The sequence below is a fragment of the Lissotriton vulgaris genome, chromosome 11, assembly GCF_964263255.1.
Source record: "Lissotriton vulgaris chromosome 11, aLisVul1.2, whole genome shotgun sequence".
In the NCBI taxonomy this organism is placed as follows: Eukaryota; Metazoa; Chordata; class Amphibia; order Caudata; family Salamandridae; genus Lissotriton; species Lissotriton vulgaris.
The window spans coordinates 362,577,738-362,600,948 of record NC_141699.1 but is presented as its reverse complement, the minus strand read 5'-3'; the positions used below and the strand labels follow the sequence as shown (position 1 = coordinate 362,600,948).

Below are 23,211 nucleotides of genomic sequence, written 5' to 3'. Positions count from 1 at the left end.
TCTGACAAGCTTTTTGTGGCCTATGGGCTAATAGGGAAAGGACATCCAGTCACCAAACAAACAATTGTACGCTGGATATCTACTGCAATTACCTTTTCCCATCAGCAAGCGAGAAAACCACATACTGCATCTGTTAGAGCGCATTCTACTAGAAAAGTGTCCTCGTCTACAGAGCAGTTTGCTGGTGTGCCTCTTCATCACATTTGCAGAGCTGCAACATGGTCCAGCAGGCAACCTTTACAAGGCATTACTGTCTAGATGCTGCGAACAATACTGACTCAGCTGTGGGACAAGCAGTTCTTCAAAATCTCTTTAAATAAGGTGAGCCTCTGTTGCTTGCCTCCTCCTGCATACAAGGTACTTTCTTTTTCTTTGGTATATACTTCAGTCTTTTTTACTATGTATGGTTATGGTTATCATTAGCATTATTTATTTATTTTTTGTGAAAAACCTTTATTGCAGCATTCATAAAGTACAAGTATGGGCCTACAACCGCAGGGGCCGGCCGCTAAACAGAAGTAAAACCCGATTTATCATGATACAACACAGCTCCTCAGCCGACAACCCTGAGGTCCGGCAGCGATTCAGGACGGATCTTGTATTAGAACACATTGATAAATCACGGGATATAATAAAGGTTTTATTTTATATTATTTAAATGAGCGGATCAGGTGCCATACAATCTAAAAATAGGATACGGGGGACAGGCCAAGAAAACAGGATATGCATATAGAAACAGCCATTTGTGGGTCTCTGGCGTTAATGCTTATGAATCAGAATAAACAACAAAACAATGTACATTTTCGTGAACGCCAGTTCTCAGGGCCTGCCCACCCAGAAGTTCGACTAACGTAAGAAGCATGGGCACTAAATTCCAGATCTCAATGAAATCAAAATAAAACACAAACCATACTGATCCTAAAGGAATAAAAGGAAGGGAGAAAAAGGCCATAAAAATTAAAAAAGGCAAAATCCATTACCACCTGTAGCTAGTAACTCCACGAGAACTTCAAGCGCAGAAAGTTTCCCTCTCGTAGCTGGGCTGTCCCGATGTTTCTTGCCCCAGGATCGTAAAATTTGCTTCAATACTCGTTCCCTCACAGGGTCCTCGCACAAAGTCAAAATGTCCACGGATTGAATGGCTGTAGATTGCTTGTTCAACCGTGGGGCAGGGTCCGGTACCTCGAGCAGAATCCCAGTTAGGCATGCATCCATTTTAGTCAATAACACATCCACTTGCGAGTCAAATGCCCAAAGTTCTGCCAATATTGACCTCAGCGTTAGCCCAGACGCCGTTCGATCCATAGTATCAAGTTCGGTACCAGTCACAATTAAATCCCCGGGTGAATCTGGCATTTTCGGGGGGAACAAACAGGATCACGAAAGGGCAAGCGTGGACGGTGACCCGTCGTTATCCACAGCCGCGTTAACACGGCGTAACACCGCAGGCCGGGGTCCCGACCCGCCGAACCCCGGCATGAATCTATACCGGGTCCGCGGGACATGGATCCCCACCCACAGTCAGCAATAGCAGGTCACCTCTCTCTCAACGCTGGGAAAAGAAAACAATCGCCACCAAATTCGGGCATAGACGAAGTCTCCACTACGATTGACCGGATCCTGCCAGGGTCTCTCAGCCGATGTTGTTGCACTGCAGCCTGGCCTTGCAGATACTCGAGGCCCCGGCTTCACCGCTGGAGCAGGCCACGATCTTCGACTCGGTGTAAGTTCGTGAAATCAGCCAATAAAAATGTGGGGATTTCACCATCGGAATGAGGAACACTTCATCCAAGCAGAGGCTGGGCGTAAGATCGGGATATTGTACAGGATCTTGTGGCTGAGTACGGAGGTCGGTGGAGCCGGGAACCTAAGAAGCCATCTTGTTTGCCATCGTAGCTCATCCTTCATCATTAGCATTATTATTATCATTGAGTTGAATGATAAGTACCTTGTATGATTCTAACTATTCTGCTCACCACTCTAATTCAAGCATGTGAATCTATGAAAGACACCCCAATACTGGAGAAGAACAAAAGTTACTTACCTGTAAACTGTGGTTCTCCAGTATTGGTGTCTTTCATAGATTCACATGCGACCCACCCTCCTCCCCTCAGAGGCTCTCTCTCTCTTTATCTCTTGGCTCTATATTACTCTGTGCTACAAAAATCTGAGGGCCTGAGCCTCTGAGGAGAACATTCTAAGAGGGTGCTGACGCCTGATTGGCCGGAATTTGGACCAAAACATAATGACTAAGATATATCCTAGAAGTGATATGTTGTCTATCTAGGAAAAACTCTATGGTTTTGCTTTCTTTATGTATATATGCTTGTGTTATGGCTACATTGCTATGTTATTTACTGTGGGACTCCCACTTAGACGACGGGGAATATTCAAGAATGTGAATCTGTGAAAGACACCAATACTAGAGAACCACAGTTTACAGGTAAGTAACTTTTGTTCTTTCTTCCTAAATTGACTAGGGTTATGTAAGCTTTGCAGGTCAAAAGGGAGAGAGTTCCAAGCCATAGCTGCCAAATATGCCAAGGAGCTACCACCCTTTCTTTTCAGACGGAACCTTGGGATGGTAGCCATAAGCATGTTAGAGGAACACAAGTGTCTGCTAGGGATATAGAACTGAAAGCGTTTACTGAGATAGGCGGGCCATATTCCTAGAGCGCACCATGAGCCTTTACCAGAGTCTCAAGTGACCCTAGCTTTCACCGGTAACCAGTGCAGATTGAGCAGACACTGGTACGTTTAGGGAGGTCAAATAGCAGATGGGCAGTTGCATTTTGGATCACCTGAAGTCGGTCCATAAGGTATCCAGGAAGGCCGATATACAGTGAGTTCGCATAATCAATGCAAGAGGTGACGAGGGCTCGGATGACCGTTTCTTTTGCTACTAAGGGCAAAAGAGGCAGACATTGTTTGATAAGCTTCAGGATGCCAAAACAGGTACCTGTCAGTTTGCTGATTTGGTTACAGAAACTGAACTTTTCATCAAACCAAATCCTGAGATTTTTCACTGGGAGGCCTGAAGGGGAGGGCCTGGGAGATTCATCAGGCCAGAAAGTATGCCAAAACAGAGGGAGAAAATCCCTGAAGAGTTATATCTCGGTTTTTGTCTTCATTACATTTCAGCTGCGCAGACGGAAGCCAATTGAACACTGCTACCAAGCAAGTTTTAACATGGGCAGTTAAAGTCTCTTGCTTTTTCCAGGTGAACAGGAGCCGAGTGTCGTCTGCATAAGCGACAACTTTAGCTCCCTGTTCCTCTGCCAGCTGAATAAGAGGAGTCATGTAAATATTAAGCAAAAAAGGGCTCAATACAGACCCTTGCGGGACACATGTCTGAAGGACTTGAGTAGTAGACATGAAAGGGGGGGATCCAAACTTGTTGGGTTCAACCTTCTAAAAAGGATTTCAACCATTCACTGACAGCACACATGATACCTAGCTTCTGCAAACGGGCAAGGAGGAGTGAATACGGAACCGTATCAAAAGCGGCAGAAAGGTCCAGGAGGACCAAAACTGCGCTGCCCCCAGCATCTAAAGTCTTATTGACTTCCATCAAGGCTGACTCCGTGCTGTATGAGTTCCTGAAACCCGATTGAGCCAGGTGCAAAAGGCCATGCTGTGCAATTAAGGAGGTCAGCTGCTTATTGACCATTTTCTTTCATACTTTGACGATAGCCGGAAGCAAAGAAATAGGCCAATAACGGGCCAGGAGGTTAGGATCCAGAGTTGTCTTTTTAATAAGAGGGATAAGCAGTGCCTGTTTCCAGTTAGTTGGTACAGAGGCCAATGTCAATGGGGCGTTGATCAAATTATTTAAAAGTGGGTTGATGGCAGCAGCCGCACTAGCCATAAGTTTGGCCGTGCAGGGATCGAATGGGGAGCCCGATTTTAAGGGAGGACAGCGCAGCCAAGGAGTCCTCTAGCGATATAGGAGAAAAGGTGGAAAGCGTGACTTTAGCCAGGAAGGAAACTAGTTGGTTAGGTGGCACTGAAATGGTCTGAACATCCTGGTTGCCGAAAAGCAGTTGAAGCGCCCTAACCTTGTTAATAAAGAAATTAGAAAGCTCTTCACAACAGGAAAGAGAAGTGGCATGGGCATTGTTCATGGCTATAGGGGTGACATACCTGTTAGGCAATTCTTTGGCATTATTGCCAGACAGGGCAATCCGATCAGTATAGTATGAGCGTTTAGCTAATAAGAAGCCGCATAATAGGATTTTTGAGCAGTTTTCAGTGCAATCTGGGCCTCTATACCATAGATCTGTCTCCATTTCCTATGCAGCCTTTTCCTTTGCTGTTTCTGTAATTTAAGCTGGGGCGAGAACCATGGTTTAGACAGTGGTGCATTCTGGCATCTGGGCCTAACTTGCTGAGTAAGATCTACCACCACCTTCTCAATCTATCTGTTGAAATGTGAAAGAGCTAGGTCAAAATCCACAGGGAGCTGAGGCTGAAATTCAACCAAGGCGTGGCAGAGTGCAGCCACCTCAATTTTATGAGTCGCCCTACCCATGTTAACACAACCTGACCTGGATGAATGAATCCCCCTTGCAATATGCCAAGAGGAGGAGAGCAAATAGTGATCAGACCAAGTAACTTGTAGGGGAGGGGCCACCGCCAGGGCTACTATTTTAGGTATGGATAACCGACCCATGACTGACAGGGGACACATGCGCCATAAGGACTTCTGGGATTGGAGAGGTGTTATCTCTTTCCTCAGATTACCATCCAATAAAAAACTTTTGTTGATGATACACTCATGCTCTTATCCCCAAATAATGGGATGCATCCAGTTGCCATGTTATGGGGAAATCATTAAGTGTGAAAGCAGGATCAGGGCACGTAGAAGCAAATGGGAAGAGACATGGCTTGGTCCAGTTAACCTGCAGGCCAGAGAGGGCTGCAAAATCGTTGAACATTGGGCCAATAGATAGGGAATCGACCTCATGATCCGGATATATAGCAGAATGTTGTCGGCATATAATGAAATTGTGTGTGCAGTCTTCTAGGGGGATGACCCAGTCTGCTCTTTGTGTTTGGATAGCCGCTACAAGGGATACTATGGCCAGGGAAAAGAGCAGCGGGGAAAGTGGGCATTCCTGATGGGTACCGCAGCCCACTGGAATTGCTTCAGGGATGTAGGAGCCCATCTTCAATCTAGCTGTCTGCCCTGTATAGAGAACTCGAACCAGGTGAAGGAGTCTACCCCATATATCGTACTGAGGTAAGGTGGCCAAAAGGAATTCCCATTCCATAGAATCAAAGGCATTGTCAAGGACAAGTACCAAACACCCGTAGTATGGCCATTGAAGTGTGGAATGAGTGGAAACCCAGAAAAAGTGTCTCCGATTCAGTGGAGTGTTGCTGGCTGGAACAAATCTTTTTGTCTGAGTGGACCAAAGACAGGACTGAAGGCGCCAGCCGAGCGGCAAGTATCTTAGCTAGTGTTTTATAATCTATGTGGGGTGTTGTGCAGTGGGGTGTTGTGGAGTGGGATGGCATGGATTAGTGTTGTGTGGTGTGGAATACCATTGTGGAGCGGTTTGAAGTAGTGTTGTGTGGTGTGGAGTAGTGTTGTGTGGTGTGGAGTAGTGTTGTGTGGAGTGTTGTGTGGCGAAGCGTTGTGGCGTAGCGTTGTGTGGCGTAGCATTGTGTGGCATAGCGGAGTGGCGTAGCGTTGTGTTTTGACGGTGTGGAACAGCGTTGTGTTGTGGTGGTGTGGAGTGGAGTAGCGTTGTGTTGTGGCGGTGTGGAGTGGAGTAGTATTGTGTTGTGGCGGTGTGGAGTGGAGTGGAGTGGCGTGGCGCAGCGGAGAGTGGAGCAGTGTTGTGGAGTAATGTTGTGGAGTAGTGTTGTAGAATGGAGCAGCGAGGAGTGCAGTAGTGTTGTGGAGTAGTGTTGTAGAATGGAGCAGCGAGGAGTGCAGTAGTGTTGTGGAGTAGTGTAAAGTGAAGTAGTGTTGTGGCGTGGAGCAGCGTAGAGTGAAATAGTGGTGTAGAGTGGAGCAGCGTAGAGGGAAATAGTGCTGTGGAGTAGTGTAAAGTGAAGTAGTGTTGTGGCATGGAGCAGCGGAGAGTGAAGTAGTGTTGTAGAGTGGAGCAGCATAGAGTAGAGTAGTGTGTGAGAAAGTGCCCTCTTTCTGCATGGTTGCCCCCGCTTTTTGCTGAATTGCTCATGTGCTTTAACTGAGTGTACCCTGGGCTCCTGTTAACCAGGTACCCAGAGCCTATCTCCTTTCCCTAACCCTGCATTAAAGCCTAAACCCAATTGGCATCTCTGGCCACAGGTCAACCGCTGGTAAATGGTACCACAGGTACCCAGGGCACTGCGACCTGGAAGGCCTCTAAGGGCTGCAGCACTTACTGTGCCACCCTTAGAGGTCCTGTGTGCCATGCCTACAACCCACTGCCCTCTAGCTGGGTGCATTATACAAGAGGTGAGGGTACAGGTGCATGAGCCCTGTACTCCTAGAGTGTCTAAACCAATTCTTAGACTTTGTAAGTGCAGTGCTGCCATTAAGAATATATGGCGCTGGGAGTTTGTCATTACGAACTCCACAGCACCATAAAGGCTACACTAAAAACTGAAAAGTTTGGTATCAAACTTCTCAGCACATTAAACCCAGGATTTAATTAAAAATGCACACAGAGCCATCCGCCGCCGGACCCCCTGGGTTGTCGGCTCTAAGGCTGTGTGTTCAGTATATTCTATACTGCTTGTTTTACCGCTGCGGCCGGCCCTAGGGGTTGTGGGCCCTACATTGTGTATTTCTAAGCATGTTAAAAAAAAAAAAAAAAAAAAATGCACACAGAGGGCATCTTAGAGATGCCCCCTGAAAACTAACCTACCACTAGTGTCCAGACTGAGTGGCTGCTTTCAACTTCCACCACCAGACATGTTTCTGAGACCCTGGGCCGAGAGCCTGCTGCTCTCAGGGGGCCTGAAACAATGCACATCCTGGGATAAGGTGCCAAGCCTCCTCTCCCAGGATGGGCAGGGTCTACGAAGGGGAAGCTTCAAAGGCTTGCCTCCTTTGTTAGCTTCCCCAGTTCAATTGCTGCTTTCAGCAACTGGTTCTCACTGGTTCTGACCACCCCTTTGGGCGGGAGAACCAGTGGGAAAAACATGTGAGGAAGAGAGGTGTGCCCACCTCTGCCAACTCCACCCCTCAGGCGGGGGAGGCGAGGTGAAGCACAACTCTGTCCTGCAGGACTCAGTCCTGGCAGGATAGGGGGTTTACTCACCCCAGGGAAGGGACCCATTGGTCCCTGACCTTCCCCTACCTGTAACACCCCTAAATTTAGTATTTAAGGGCGCCCTGAACCTTCCTTCCTCAGATCCTGAATCCGAAACTACAAAGAAGAACAAGAAGAAAGAAGACCTGCCGTGCAGCTGCTAACAAGAGGATGACACCAACTGACTTGGCCCCAGCCCTACAGGCCTGTCGACCCTCGAACCTGCTCCTGCTAAACTCCGGCGTCTCTTGTGGTCAGCAACCTCGAAAAACCCGGAGTACCTGACTGCCTTGGTCATCCAAAGACTCCCATGAGCAGTGGTTCTGCTCAAAGATCTACAACCCCTAGTGCCAGCCAGGAACCGCGAATCCAGCACACTCTGCACCCGCCGAGCCCGGCCCGTGCCTGAGTGGACAACAACCACAGGACGTCCCCGCGGCGACCGTGACCAAGAATCCAGCACCCAGGGCCCTCCTCAACGCTTCTGGAGACGCGTGCAGCCTCACAACCAGGGACCCCTCCAACCGCAACCAGCACAGTGTAAGATTTCCTGACACCAAAAGACACCCCTGCACCCGGCGCCCCCCGGCCCCCTGTGCCCAGCTCCTAGGTATCTATCTAACCTACAGCTTCCCAACTTACATCTCAAAGTGGTGGTCACATCTGAAGAATCTCCGTCACCGAGCTTGCAGCCTTTGTTCGTCTTGCAGCTTTCCCATTTAAATACATTGGGCGCCCGAAGACCCAAAAGCACCCTGCACCCAGCGACCCGAGTGCCACTGGAAGTGCAGCATCTGTTCTATTCTACTTCCCCACTTGCCCTGTGTAAGTGACCAGGAGCTCAGCTCACACAGACACGTGGTCTGCTGCTAGCAGCCACCAATCAACGGCCCCCTGCCAGACATAGGCGAACATTGAGCCTACTCTCTCTGCACCCGACTGCCTCTATGCCACTGAGGGTGTAACGATTGTAACTACCTGGCCCTGGGAGACCCCCCCCGAGTCTAACCCCAGAACCGTAACTCTGCCAGTCGAGTACTTGCCCAAAAACCGATAACTTGCATTTTCTCCATATAGGTTGACATTGGCTGGTTTTCACTTGGAAATTCTTCTAAGTGTCTTTGAAACTTTGAAATATTCACTAAAAATCATCCGATCAACGAAAACGAAATTACTCACCTGTTACCAGGAGAGATCCCAGTGCTGGATCTTTGTGCCCAGCACTGACCCTAAAAAGTAATTACAACTGTGATTTTCCGCAAACCTGATTTTCCTCCTTAGGATACCATTGCATGGTTTTTGCCAGAAATTCTTCTAAGTGTTGATTTTTTAAACATACAAATATTCCTTAAAAATCACCTGTGTAACAAAAACGATTTATTTCAACTGTTTACAGGACCTGCACTGTGGCTGAATCCAGTATCCAGCCCTGAGTAAGAAAAACATACGCAAAGTAATAGATATTGGATTTTACTTAAAATTCCCATTGAGCTCAATGTTAATATTGTGTTAAGTTTATGTTGCATATTGCAACAACTGCATCTATTGCATTTAAAAGTCTATTGCTCATTGAAAGTATTCAATTGCAACATCTCATTCTGAGAAAGTATTTTTATACCTACTTGTGGTTCTAAAATAAAACAACAATTTATTTTTATATACAAAACAATTGGCCTAGAGTTCTTGTGTGTGTGAGACCATTTGCTGACTGAGTGTGTACAACAAATGCTTTACACTGTCCTCTGATACTGACTTACTGCTCGACCAAGCTACCACTTTTGAGAGTAAGGTTATATCAAACTTTAACCTCTGCCAAACCTCTGGGAACTGTGGACTCTGTGCACACTGTACCTTACTTTGGTGCAGTATATACAGAGCCACTTTCTTACACAAGTGCATTTCAAACTATTTACAAACTACATCACTACTGTAAAGTTGCCAGGCTTGCTTGGTTCTAGGAAATAAAATAACTAAAAGAATATTTTTATACCCGAACATTTGGTCTAAAGTTCAGTCTTTGAGTGTGTGAAATCATTTGCTGATTGAGTGTGTTCAACAAATACGTAGCACTGTCCTCTGATAAAGCCTTACTGCTCGACCACAGTACCACAAATAGAGAGTAAGGTGCTATCTAACTCTACTTCTGCGTACCTTTGGAGTTCCACTGAACTCTGTGCACACTATACCTCACTTTGGTATAGTGTAATATACAGAGCCAGATTTCTACATAGTGTTGTAGAGCAGAGCAGCACAGAGTAGTGTTGTAGAGCGGAGCAGCACAGAGTAGTGTTGTAGAGCAGAGCTGCACAAAGTAGTATTGTGGAGTAGTGTTGTGTTGTGGAGTGGAGCAGCATAGAGTAGTGTTGTGGGGTTATGTGGAGTAGCGTTGTAGAGTGGATCGCATAGAGTGGAGGATTGAAATAGTGTTATGGAGTGAAATAGTGTTCTGTAGTGGAGTAGTGTTGTAGAGTGGAATGTTGTGTAGTTGCGCAGAGTGCAGTATTTATGATGTACTGCCATTACAGTGAACACATTTTCGTTTGAAATTGCCATTACTTTTGAAGAGACATACAGTTTTACTAATAAAATTAGACCTAGGACAAACAATAATGTGTTGAAACCGGCATCACTGAGTGTATTCATTTGTTTTAATACTACTAAAATATTTGTTTCCAGTGCAATTCAGAATTAGAAAAAAAACGGGCTTCATTTGTACTTTCCTAATCCTGATATATTCTGAAATATTTTTACAGTTAATTTACAGAGATTTACATTTTGTTGTGTGCTTGGAAAGAAAAATCCTACAGCCTTTTTACAATCCCATACTCATCATGATTGTCCCATAAATGCTCTCACTTTGCAGTGGAGAAATAAAAAATAAACAGCAAGCTCCCTGGTAGACAGAGGCTAAAGTTTAACCTGTATCTTTGAATGCATTGCAAACGTGACAAGATGAAAATAAAATGTAAAGTCCTGTCTATTGCTCATCCTCTTCTGAACTCCAGCATGGTTATTTTGGGTTGGGGGTGTTTCAGCACCCTTCACTCCCATACATCCAGTGCCTATGGTACAGGTGCGAAATTGAGGGAAAGGATTGTTTAAGTTATGCTATTAGTTAAAATCACTGATCAAAATTAACAAGCTCGAAGACAGAGCATTGTTCCTCACAGGCATCTTGTAGTGGCAGAAATAAGTAGAATCAGTCAAACGGAAAGATAGGAGAAAGGAAACGTTTCCAAAGAAATGCAGAGGTTTACTGCTAAACCGGCATAAAAGAGACCACTTAAAACATATGTACTTTTCTGTAGTACCTCACTAAAAAGTAAAAGAATTTTCAGAAAGTGAAAGAATACACAGTGCAGTAAGAGAGCTGTTATACAGACTGCTCTCCAAAGACTTGCTGGACAGCCTAAAACAAATAAAGCCAGCAAATACATGTGAGTTACAAACTGTAGGAAGCTGGCTCTTTATGTGATATACCAATAACTTATTATATTGTGTAAATAGTCCAAAGGATCCACCAGAAGTGTGCAGGGGTCATTGCAAACCCAAAGTGCTCCATTTGTGGTAGTGTTGTCGAGCAGCCTTAGGCCTAACACGGAGGAGGGTAAGACATTTGCTATACACAGTGATCAATAAACGACATACGACTCAAAATAGGAGATCCACCCCAATTTGATAAAAATCAGCTTATTTCAATATTTCTTTTAAGATCAAGATGCATGTTAAAAGTTAAGTACGTTTAAAAAAAAAAATACTTTTCACTTCAAAAAGTGGACACTGGGGCAACTTGTATCAATTTGGCATTCCCTAAATAGCGAATTTCAGTTAATTTAAGTAATGCAAATTAAATAGCGATTACCCAATAGCTGTTCCTTAAAAGTCACAATCGTAATGAGGTAATCGCTATTAGGTAATGCTACTCCATTCGTTCCCATAGGCCTTAAGGCTAATTAGGTAATGCAAAACCAAGGGTGCCCCGGGGCCTAAGGCCCCCTTGAGTGTATTTCAATAAACCATGTACCCAGAGGGCACTTCGAAGGTGACCCCTGGAAACCTACCACCCTGGTATGGTCTCTGACTGGCTTTAGGCAGCCTACTACCACCAGACATGTGTTTGGACCCCTGGGCAGAGAGCCTCTGATCTCTGGCCAGAAACAAAGCACATCCTGTGCAGAGTTATCACACCTCCTCCCCCAGGATGGGCACAGTGCTCAAGAGGGGAAGCTTAAAAGGCCTGCTGCCTTTGTATTGCACCCCCAGCCTCTTCTGCTAGCATCAGATGGCAACACCGGTTCGAACCCCTACTTTTGGGTAGGAGAAGTGACGGGAAAACTTAGGAAGAATAGGAGGTGTGCCTCCTTTTCCAACTCCACCCCTCAGGTGCTGGAAGCATAGACAAGCACATTTTTCTGTGCCCACCACCTTGAAGATGGTGAGACGTATCCAATTAGGCTAGGGTTATGCCTCCCTCCCACAGAGGGTGGCATAAAAATGGGTGTAGACACCACAGGTAAGCCCATTTGTCACTACCTGTTACTTCTCTAAATCTAGTATTTAGTCAGTTCCCCCAGACCCTGAAATCAGATTTCTATGACCTACGAAGAAGAGCCTTGCAGCAGCGAAGACTGAAGAGACAAACTGACTTGTCCCCAGCCCTACCGGCCCGTCAGCAGCCCTCAAAGACCCAGCTGAAGAAGAATGACTTGCCCTGCAGTCCAGTGACCTTCAGAACCCTGGGAGGACTGCCTGCCTTCAAGAAAGACTCATGGCTCGCCCTCGCCTCCCGCACCATCCTGGCAATGATCCTGCATCTCAGCCGTGGCCCCGTGTAGATGAGCGAATGGTGTGCCCGGCCGTGTAACTCCGGAATGAAGACTGCCCCGGACGACCGAGAAACGTCGTCGTAAAGTTTCCGGACTTCATAGTGGGCGAGCCGGGACCTCGAGTGGCGCTGCAGCCGACGCAGAAGTGATCAACATCGGCCCTGGTCGGCCATGATGGACCAGTGACCCGAGCCGAGATTCGAAGTCGCACATTGCCGTGGGTAAATAGGCAAGACACGGCGCTGGACCCCCGAGCTTTGTGGCACATGTTTTTGCTGGCGCCTGTGACTGTGGATATAACGGGGTGCGAGGCAGAGTGAACAGCCCGGACCGGACTTTCTCCGGGGGCTGCCGGTGGGCGATCACACACCATCCGAGGCTGACTTCGGTAGGAGATTCCTCGCCCAGTTACGGCTGGTAAGCGGTGTGCGGCATTGTGCGAGTGTGTGGGCTCGAGTGTGCTTCGCCATGACCCATTCGCACACCGCGAGTTGATATTAATATCCCGGCTGCCTGTTGAGTCTGCTCTCTATCCTGCTCGGAGGGTCCCTGGAGAAAGGAAGTGTTGTGTACATTGGCGGAGGAGGGATGGAACCTACAGTGAGGGATGTCTTTCTGGCCATTACAGACTTGCACTCAGCCCTGAAACGTCGGTGGATGGTCATCAATGACTCACAGGCAGCCATTGCTTCTGCCACAGGACCTATAGAGGCGGATGGGCACAAAGAGGAACGGGTGCCCGACCTTTCCCAGTCTGTTGACGCCGAGAACTCCCTGGGGTGTGCAGTGTTGGATTGCGAGATCAGTGAGCACGGCGGCCGGGGCTGCGTGTTTGCTGCCTTTTTTACCTTCCTTCCTGTTGATCCACCTCCTGAACAACAGCACCTTGCTTTCTCGACGACGGCGAGTGTACCCTGGAGGAGTGATGCTGAATCAGTGCCGCTGTTTTTGCTGATGGCCTGGGTGGCCCCTACCGAGACTGTTGGTCCATCGAGTTTGCCTGCTCATGGAATGGGGAGCTTGTCGGCTTCTGTTCGGACTGGCCAGGGTTGAACGCTGACTGTTTACGGTACTTTATGGGTGATCCCGGTGACGAAGTGGAACATGGCTTGTGCTTGTGACTTTGGGGGGTTGAGATGAACATAAATTGATGCTCACTTTCCATCTTGGTGGGCTTACATGCTTTTCGGGTTTGTGGGGGCCGGGGGGGTGTGATCGGGGCTGGAGCTAGGGCCCTCCTCCGTTTTTCCCATTTTCGGGGTTCTTGCTGGGGCGACAGGCATGCTATAGGGGGGGTGGGCCGTGGCCTTCTGCTGGTATGCAGGGTGGGGGGTTGGGGGATGGGACGTGTTTTCTGTTACTTCTTTGTTTCTATGGCCCTACTTTTTCTTTTTGTATCCCTTTTCCTTATTTCTTATATACTTATTTACTAGATGAGGGACTGGGGTTCAGTTTCATTGGGAAGACTTCTGTAACGTGTACTTATGAAAATTTGTTACTGTTTCTTGCTTTCATGAGTAGGACGCTGTGTTCCAGTACATAGCGGTTGTTGCTTCATGTCCTGTTTTTAGCTTCCCAACTGTGAATCTCTATTGAAGACTGCTATCCTGTTTTAAGACTTGCTCAGTGTACGATTTCGCAATATCGCATGCTATCTGATCCTTCTACCCTTATCATAAATTGGAATCCTCTCATATCCTGGAACATTGTGGACAAATGTATTCATCAATCCTGATTTAATGGGCTAAGCCGGACCGAAGATTACTGTATTGTTGCCTCTCGCTGCGCGAGGCTTTGAATCCTTTTGTGTTGTTGGCCAGCGGCTCTTCGGCCTGTGCCTGATTTTACCTGTAATGCTACAAGTGAGGTTTTCCAAATAAAAATATATTTAAAAAAAAAAGAAACTCAAAATCTCCTGTGGACAGCGAAAGTGACAAGAAGAAACCATCTGCAAAGAAAAAAAACTCTGCTCTGAGAAACCACGAGTCCAAGTGGCACACCAGTCCTGCAGAGGTTCCCCAGTGCTTCTGAGTCTGAGCCCACCATGGAATGACCCCTGCCATACTCCTCCTCTATGCATGCAGCCTCAACTTGAAGACTCCCTTCGACCGCGACCTGCATGGTAAGAGGTTTCCGATGCCTAAGGACACCCCTGCACCCGAAGCCTTTGGGCCTTGGGGACCTCAACCTTCAGTGTCTCTTCAGTGTACCTACATCCCCTAGCATCTCTACATACCTGGGCATCTGTGGGTTTTCTTCGCCCGGCCTCCTGGCCAGAGCCTGCAGCCTTTCTTCAAGGTTTTTCTCTTTCCCTGCCCTCAAGCGTATAGTCCTGGCAATGGTGATCTCCCTCCTGGATTACGGCAATGCCCTTTATTGTGGTATGCCTGTGTACAGCGTGCAACGCCTCTAGCTGGTCCAGAACCAGGCGGCCCGCCTGCTTTTCAACTTGCCTAAGTCACACCACGTCACTTCCCTCCTTAAGACCTTACACTGGCTCCCCATTCGTGAACGAGCCCAGTTTAAACTAGGCTGCATCATCTTCAACGCCCGGTCCGGCTCAGCCCCTGCTTTTATCATTTCCGAAATTCAATCTTATGTTCCTCCCAGGGAGCTGCGCTCTTCCACCCAACAATTGCTCGTAGTCCCTCGCTTTAAACGGAAAAAGTGGGGAGGCTCCAAATTTTCCACACTCGCCCCGGCTTTCTGGAACTCCCTTCCTGTCCCCAGTACACACTTTTCCGCAAGGCACTGAAAACCTTTCTCTTTACACAAGTCTTCTCCCCTTAAACCCCCTTTTCCTTGCTCTTGTTTTCCTGTTCCTCAGGGGTTCAGTACTTTACAGCGCCATGAAACCGCTAGGTGTACGTGCGCTTAAGAAATATTTTAAACTCCAACTCAAGACTGATCACCCCCATTGGTTAACATTGGCCGCCCAAAGCTGTGCTGGCACTATTCACCCTGCAAAGATGGTTCAACTGAACTTTTCTATAACCAAATAAAGATAAATAGAACACACCACAAACAGAAAATAGTTTTTTCAAAAATGACGATTGTATTGTATGAATATGGTATTTACATGTTAATTCATCTGGCTGTCGATAAGGCAATACAATATCCGGCGATAATGTGAATAAAGTGAAGACAAGGTGACTTGTGGTGATTATAAAGTTCAGCGAAGGGTTATGAGAATGTTCAGAAAAAAATGGCGCTCTACAGGTAGTGGTCAGGGGTAATTTGTGAAGTTCAAGTGGTTGGTGCTTCTTGATCTGAGATAACCCTTGTCTCAGAGAAAGGAAGGGGAGAGGATCTCAACCTTCTTTGTATATGAAAGCAATGTCAAGCGCACACAACCTGCATCAGTTTGTAATTTGAATTTTGTAATCATTCAATGCAAAAGATAAGATCAAACTCCAATGTTTTTAACCTATTAGGTGTTTATTCATCCAGTGTGAGTATTTGTTTCACAAGAAGACCAGCCGACACGTGTTTCGTCAAAACCGGGGTGAACCTGTGACTCTTCAGGGCTGAGGAGTAATAGGATGATAGCTGTGTCGTCGGACCGGTGATAATTCCAACCCGGTCCTAATCGGGTGTAAACAAAGGAATGCGCTCGAAGTGGATGCTTCTATTGCGTCTGGGTGGTGTAGTAAATTGGGAAATTCCGCCGCCGGGTGCGCGGTCGGGTCAAACAGGGAAGCAAATCCGCTTGCCCATGCTAGTAGCTACTGGTCGTAGTATGGAGGTGAAAGGAAGTCTGTATCAAATACTCCCACTGGATGAATAAACACCTAATAGGTTAAAAACATTGGAGTTTGATCTTATCTTTTGCATTGAATGACTTGTGGTGATTGGGGGTGATTGGTGAAGAAAGTGCCATACACATAAACTACAGACAAATAACAATTATGTTGAACTATCCATTCTTTTTCGCATGAACCCTAGGCCCAATATGACTTCAGAGTGGGGTCAGGGAAGCTGCATGGACTAGCATGACTACAACTTCGGCGTTTCAAAGAAATTTGACCCGTTTTCACTTTGTGATACTACTAATTGTCCATGTGATAAGCCACTTAAAACTCATTGCCTATGCTTTTGTTCAGGAGTACAGGGGAGAGGTAAGTGCAGAAACGTCTGAGTCCAATGCTTATTTCATTGGCAGTGGTTTAGATAACTTAGGGAGGGGATGTTTCTGCATATCCATTTGTGTTAGAGCACTTTGTACCAGTGGGTGTTGCCGAAGATATGCATGCCAGTTTACTTATCAATTGGAAAATGTAATTGCATACTGAATGCAAAAACCTAAAATCTCCTAAACTCATTCGACAAGTTAAAAGCTTAGCGAAGTTAGACGAAGCAGCTCCAGAATAATTGTTATTACTGATGGCTTCCAATAAACACGAGGTATTTGATATCTCTGAAACGCTTGTGCTGTCCACCCACTGCAAGAGATACCTGTTAAAATAGCTAGAAGTCTTCCAATTTTGTCTGGGGATAGGATGTTTGTCATTTTGTTTCTGAAGGGCTTTGTAAAACAGTGCCAGCAGCTTAAATTGACACTGCTTCAATCTGAAGCGAGTGGAGTGAACTCTGCTGAATGCAATTTTTGCAGGGTCAATTAGAGATGAGTCTAGCTTCACTATTATCTCTGTTTTGATAGACATTCCCATTTAAAAGCACGCTTCATTATTTTGCATGACTATGACCTTTAATCATGCAGGAAATCAGTCAAAGGGTTACTGCTGTGCAGTGGGAGAGCCATAGGAAAACGCTTCTGGAAGTGTGAGGCTAAACGTTTGCTGTTAGATTTGTCCATATTTAATGTTCTCAATTGATTTTAGTGAGACAACGCAGTAAGCCACTCGTAGACAAAGAAATCTGCAACTGAGTTGGGAGGGTGGGGGGAGTGAAATCTAAAGAAGGAGATGTGATATTATTTGCATTCTGTGTGGGTGCAAACTAGTTCTTTTTTAATTTCTGTTGTACGTTGATTGAATCCTTCTCCAATAGCATGTACAATGCAGTCCTCCCACTCCATGTCTTTTGTCAGGTTACCACTGCCTTGCGCAATATTATATGTGGAGAGCAGCAGAGCATTACACTGTATATGCTGGAGCTTTTAGTTATGACAAGTTACGTTTATGGTTTAGTGTCACTTACTGAAAATAGCAAACAAGTGCTGTATGCAGAATTAAATGCAAGACTGACCCTTCAATCCTTTTAACACTGCCATACCATGTATATTCACACCAGATACCCTCCTCCTCCGTTTCTCAGCAGGCCACTGAGTGACATGTCTAGAGGAGGCATACTAATGGTTAATAAACATCTGTATCACTAAAGACCTCTTTTACTCTTTTTGCTTCTTCTACAGATCCACAGTCATTTTCCGCACAAGCCAATTATTTTAATTGGCTGGAACACTGGAGCTCTGGTAGCATGCCACGTAAGTCTGCACTCCGGCTCCACTTTTGGTTTGTTATTGGGAGATATAATGATTTTGCCCATTTTAATGCTGACTGAGGTCCCCCCAGACCCTCCACCCCAGGGATATTTTTTTTCGGCTTCTAGCTCTAAGGAGCTGCTGGTCTGTTTTTGAATAACATTTTTTTTTGCTTCTTAAAAAGTGTTGTACTTGCAGAATTGTGATGTGTAATAACGAGTTGAGACTTTGTTTCAAAAGCAAGAATGTAGTGATTTACACACAGTTGGGACTGTAATGTGACACTAAGTTTTTAACATCTTTACAATTTTAAGTACACAAAGTGCAAAGGCGGTGTGGTGTGCCTCCTGTGTGTAGATGAGTGTTCTGAAATTATCTGGTAAGATGTAACACTTAGTTGAACAATTCCATGGTCATCTATTTTGACCTGCATGTCAGAAGTACGAATCCTGGCACGGCTAACTCAGACTTCCACCCGTTTGAGTTAGGTAAAATGATATCAATAAATACGGTTCTAGTAACTTGTTATTTACAGTGCTTAAAAATGTCCAAGTGTGAAATGAAGCACTATAGAAAAATGTGTTGTTAATATTGTAATAGCATAATATATTGGTAGATAGCGAAGCTGAGTTTAGAACCTTGATCTCCAGGCCACAGTCACCAATTTATCCCAAAGACTCACCCACTTTAGCTATACTGCTGTAGAATGTAGTTTTCACGATTGTATTGTAACAGTGCATGTATTTTGGTTGGTTATAAGTTATTTGTTAGTACTCATGAATCTGTAAAAGATGTTCTATGTCTGATTTAAGATGTGTTAGATTTTATTAGTGGACTGTGCATGTTTTGCATTTTGTGCACATGATGGTAACTTACACAGATGTGTGCTTGTTTTTGAGTATTATCGGTCAGACATAGATGACGTTTGTGATAATAAGGGAAATTAATTTTTATAACAGAGGTACATTTTCTTTTTTCCAACAGGTTTCAGTCCTGGAGTATGTTACTGCTGTGGTGTGTTTGGGGTTTCCTCTGATAACTGTAGAAGGCCCCCGGGGGGTAAGTTTTATATGACTTTGGAGCGCTCCAAACCTGATATTCTTCCTGAGATGTCTGACATGCCAGTAATATGATTATCCTACAGAACCGTACCATGGGCCTAGGTTTCTATTAAAGGCATGTCTGGCATATGATGGAAACTGTGTCATGCGCCTCAATCACAACGTTTAAGCTCTGCAGATTATCAGGAATTTAGGAAGTGAGTGGGAATTGCGGTTTAGATCATACCAAGAATTTTGCATATGAAGAATGCAGGGAAGCATCGCAGATGTAAAGAGACTTGGGGTAGCATGGTGTGTGACTGCAAACTGATCTGAGGCAAAAGTCAGACTGAAGCTGTATGAGATTTCTGGTAAATTAACAGCTAAAGAAGACATGATACAGCAATATCTTTTGAGCATGTTAACAGAAGGACTAAACAAGGGTGAAAGAGCAGAAGTGCAAAGCTGTTAGCAACATTACTGGAATGTCATTGTACATTAAATTGATGAGGAAGAGAAGACTGAAGGAGATAAGATGTTCAAACACAATCTATCACTAAGTGGGACTGTTGCTATTTGAGTGTGACCTTCTAGGAAAAAGTAGAGATCAACCCTCGCTGTGCATCCTTTTCTCTGAGTAATCCATCATATGTGAAAAGAGATCTAAAGTAGTAATTGTGGATGAAGAACTATACAACTCCACCACAAATTACTGACACTATTAAAGGACTCTCACTCAACATAAAAAAGTGCATTGAAGCAGTTGAGTACAAAAAGAAGGTAGAGCATTATTTTTATGAAGTAAGAGACGCCTGACTGTGAAGGCAGTCGTTTTGAGGTCTCTAGGGAAAATTTCAGCTGATTTTAAAGATTGAGGGGTTGGGACAGGGAAATCAGACAGGAGATACAAGGTAGAGGAAGGCATGTGGCATAAGGGGTGGGGGGCATGACGGATAAACTTAGACAATAGTCATATCTCATGAGCCTGGCTGCACTGATGGAGAAGCTAGCGAAAACTTAATTTAACCTGGGACTGATGCAAGATTTTGTGTTTTGTTAACACTGGAGTTAACACAGAAAAATGATCACTAAGAGATAGTGCAATACTAGTCTATGAAATAGGTATTGATAACAAAAACACTTAGTATGATTTGCACAGGTGGCGAATTAGTGTTCAAGGTGCATAGAACAGGATTCCATATCCATGTGGCTTTTACCATGCACCGCAGTCCCATAATATGGCAGCTAATATGCTATATAAATTTGCAATTCCAATATTCTAAGAAGGAAACGCCCCAATAGCAAAAACACATCACTGTGAGGTATATGGGCACAGGCCAGATTTAGGGGCCCTTAGAGCTTTGTCTATTTGGGGTATGTCAAGGTCCTGATTTGGTGTACAACAGGGCCTTTAACCTTAAATGGTTTTCATTTGGATCGTCATTACTTTGAAGGAGCGGATGGACTTGTGCTGCTGGCATTCTTTGGCCCTAGCTGCAAGAGGCTTGACAGTTTGTTCCAGAACCCTACAAATTTGGTTGCCCTCAGGCCCATGCAACATTGGCTGCGTATCTTTGGTAGCTGCAGAGGCAGCAGTTTGTTCTATGTTGGAATGTTTGCAGTCATGTGCTGTTCCTGGTGATTTCTGACAGGATGTGGATGACACCCTGCTGGATATGAAGACCCCAGTGCTGTTTGTGATTGGGCAGAATGCACTCCAGTGCAATGTGGAGTCCATGGAAGATTTTCGGGAAAAGATACGTGCCGATAACAGCCTGGTGGTTGTTGGAGGAGCTGATGACAGCCTCCGGTAATACTGATTTTCATTTTGTACATTTTGTATGTGAGGGAAACATCCATGTTTGCTGTTCTTGCTATTCATTTTCTGTTATAAAAATTTGGATTGCTAATTCTTGTCCAACAGAGGAAGGATGTGTATGGATGTATACATGTTGAAGTGTACACTACTACTGACTTTGGTTTATGGAAAGCATGGTCATGTGTGAATATTCTCCTAAATGTTTATGCATTGAGCGTGGTGATACACCTGTCTTATGTAGAAACGATTTTAAGATGGCATCCTGAAATGATTTCTTTTCCACTTTCAGAATAAGCAAAGCAAAGAAGAAGTCTGAAGGACTCACCCAGAGCATGGTGGATAGATGTGTTCAGGTATGGTTTGTGTCATAGAAAGAGGTTACAAACACTCTACCTCTTCATTCTCTCTTTTTAGAAGTATGATGTTGAAAGATGTTGAAAGATGAAAAGAAAGTTGTGGTCCATGCCCTGCCATCCTTGAGGAGCCTAACAGAAGTTTGCAGATGGCTGGAAATCAGGAAAAGGATATGGCTTGTGTACTGTAAAGCATAAGGAAATGTGCAGAATTGATGTAGGGCTAGCATAGCTAGTGTAATGAAGCCAAGAATTCCTATGACAAACTAAGAATCTTCTCTTTAGGAATTTGCAGAGTATGCATAGTTTGCCCAAGTTTGATTGAAACTCATGACCAATCAGGATCCTAATTTGATGGCATACATAGTAGGTATATCTACCCACACCTCTGTGAAGCTTTGGCAAAGGAGTATTTAATCTGAGTGAAGCAGTGCAGAAAAAGACGGGTAGCATCTATTCACAGAGTGTTTCAATAACAGAGTTGCTTCATCTTAGACTACAAGTGCAGCAGGGTGTTGAAGTGGTGCACATGCCTTCCTGCGGTGGTGCACTTATATGATGGTTCCATGTAGAGCAAAGAGGGTGATTGACAAACCTGCAGAGCAGTGTGGGTAAAGGCTTGGAAACCAGTAGGCAGATACAGGGAACCCTGTACAAAGAGGCCACATGGAGACATGAGAAAGAATCAAGATGAAACTCTCCTATTGCTACTGATGCTTATGGTCCAATGCTGTTGCGGCCTTGTGTGAAGGTTATGAAATTGGTGTTGATGATATTCACTGAGGCATTCTTGTAAAGTACTGGTAACAGGAAAGACAATGAGAGTGAATGAATGTTAGAGTAACAGCCTTACAAAGTAAAAAACATGGCTGACCCATTAAGGAGACTCACAGCAGTAGGTTTAGAGTGATCGCGGAAGCTCTTCATGTGACCCATAAATGTAGGAAGCGTGAAGAAGAAGACTAGTTAGAGGAGCAGATGTACTTTTTTGAAACGCTGATCTCAGAGGCTCACACAGAGAGGAAGATACTTCTTGTTCCTCTGGATTCCCAACACTTCACAGCTACATGTTCTGTCTAGGATTGAGTAGAAAACTCATGGATGTTGATCATTATCTTTCTAAATCCTAAGCATGTAAAAAATGGTAAAAATGGTAGAGGCAATAATGAAATGGAAAAAGACACTCCTTATTAGAGTTCAGATGTTGAACAATAAGTTGCAATGCATATTCTCCAGACTATTAGATATAAAGAGGAAAATTTACTACTTCATCTTTATTACCATCCCACCCACAGTTAATGTGTCACCTAAATTGCCATAGCCTCACTGGAGGGGAACCAACTTGTTTAGCTGCTTGCTACTGTCGAAAACAGACAGGGTAAGACTACTCAAAGGACACTGGGTTGAGCCTTCCCCTCATAATAAATCGGAGTGAAGAACTGCATTTGGAGCATTGGAGACAAAAAGATCTAATGTCTTAGGAAATGTTTCTGATATTCATGGACTTGCTGCCCAAGGCAGAAAGAGTGAACTAACTAACATCAGATGTATGTTTATGGATGAGAGTGTGGACACTGCCACTGCAACCTGCAAACCAGTGTGAACAAGCATATGCAATGCCATAGGTCTCACTTTTGTGAGAGTTTGAGCTATTGGTATTGTAAATGACAATGCCTTTTATTTGTGTGTTTTGAAAAACTGCAAGCAGCAAGTAAACACACACTTTGTACTTATAATCCTTGCATCGGAGAAGCATGGTTGGCAGTACCTGCGCCTCTTTCACTGCCAGCCTTGCTTCCCTTAAGCAAGGACTGTAAGTACAAAGTGCGTGTTGACCTGCCGCTTGCAGGTTTTCAAAACATTGTTGTTTACAACAGAAAAGCAGTCATCTCGCATTTCACGAAGTACACCAGGAATAGTAAGATGGCGTCATGTGACATTCCGTGCCTGCTATCTATAGCACAGGACTAATTAAAATAAAATAAGAAGTGCTTCTGTTTTTTTTTTCTTCAAAGCATTAGGAAAAGAAGTGACTTATTCAAGTGTGTTCTGAAGTTGTGACAATCCGAAGGACAGTGTAGCCAGTATCATAGGTTTTAGAGTTAGAACCTTACTGACAGCTCAGAGCGTGAGCGGACGATACAGTGAGCCCGTTGCCGGTAAAGGTGGGCACTGCTTCGCAGGCCCTCAGTTTTCTGCTCCACCGACTTTTCAAGTAGAGCAAGCGGAGGACAATGATGATGATTTCAGCTTGGTGCGCTGAAAATTAAAACCGAAAGCGGCTGACATTGTTCAAGCACTGTCATGAGAGTGGAGTGTTCTATTTATTTTCCTATGCTGCTTGCCTGGCTCTTGCAAGGGGTGGCTGAGGCTGCGGGAGGAGGAATGAGGAAGTGTTGTTGCCCGCCATAGTGAAAGTGGACATTGCATACTGAAAAAAAACAAAACAAGAAGTGGCTGCCATTGGTCAAGCAGCG

General features: G+C 45.0%; 1 protein-coding gene across 8 annotated transcripts in view; it reads left to right on the top strand.

The window, feature by feature from the left end:
• KANSL3 (KAT8 regulatory NSL complex subunit 3) overlaps positions 1-23,211 on the top strand; it is a 535,939-nt gene that overhangs the window by 220,847 nt on the left and 291,881 nt on the right. For all 8 annotated transcript variants that reach the window (XM_086943340.1, XM_086943345.1, XM_086943341.1 and 5 more), the window contains 4 exons: positions 17,454-17,525; positions 18,507-18,581; positions 20,215-20,372; positions 20,671-20,734. In XM_086943340.1, coding sequence (XP_086799466.1) covers positions 17,454-17,525; positions 18,507-18,581; positions 20,215-20,372; positions 20,671-20,734 — 369 coding nt within the window. The remainder of the gene's footprint in view (positions 1-17,453; positions 17,526-18,506; positions 18,582-20,214; positions 20,373-20,670; positions 20,735-23,211) is intronic.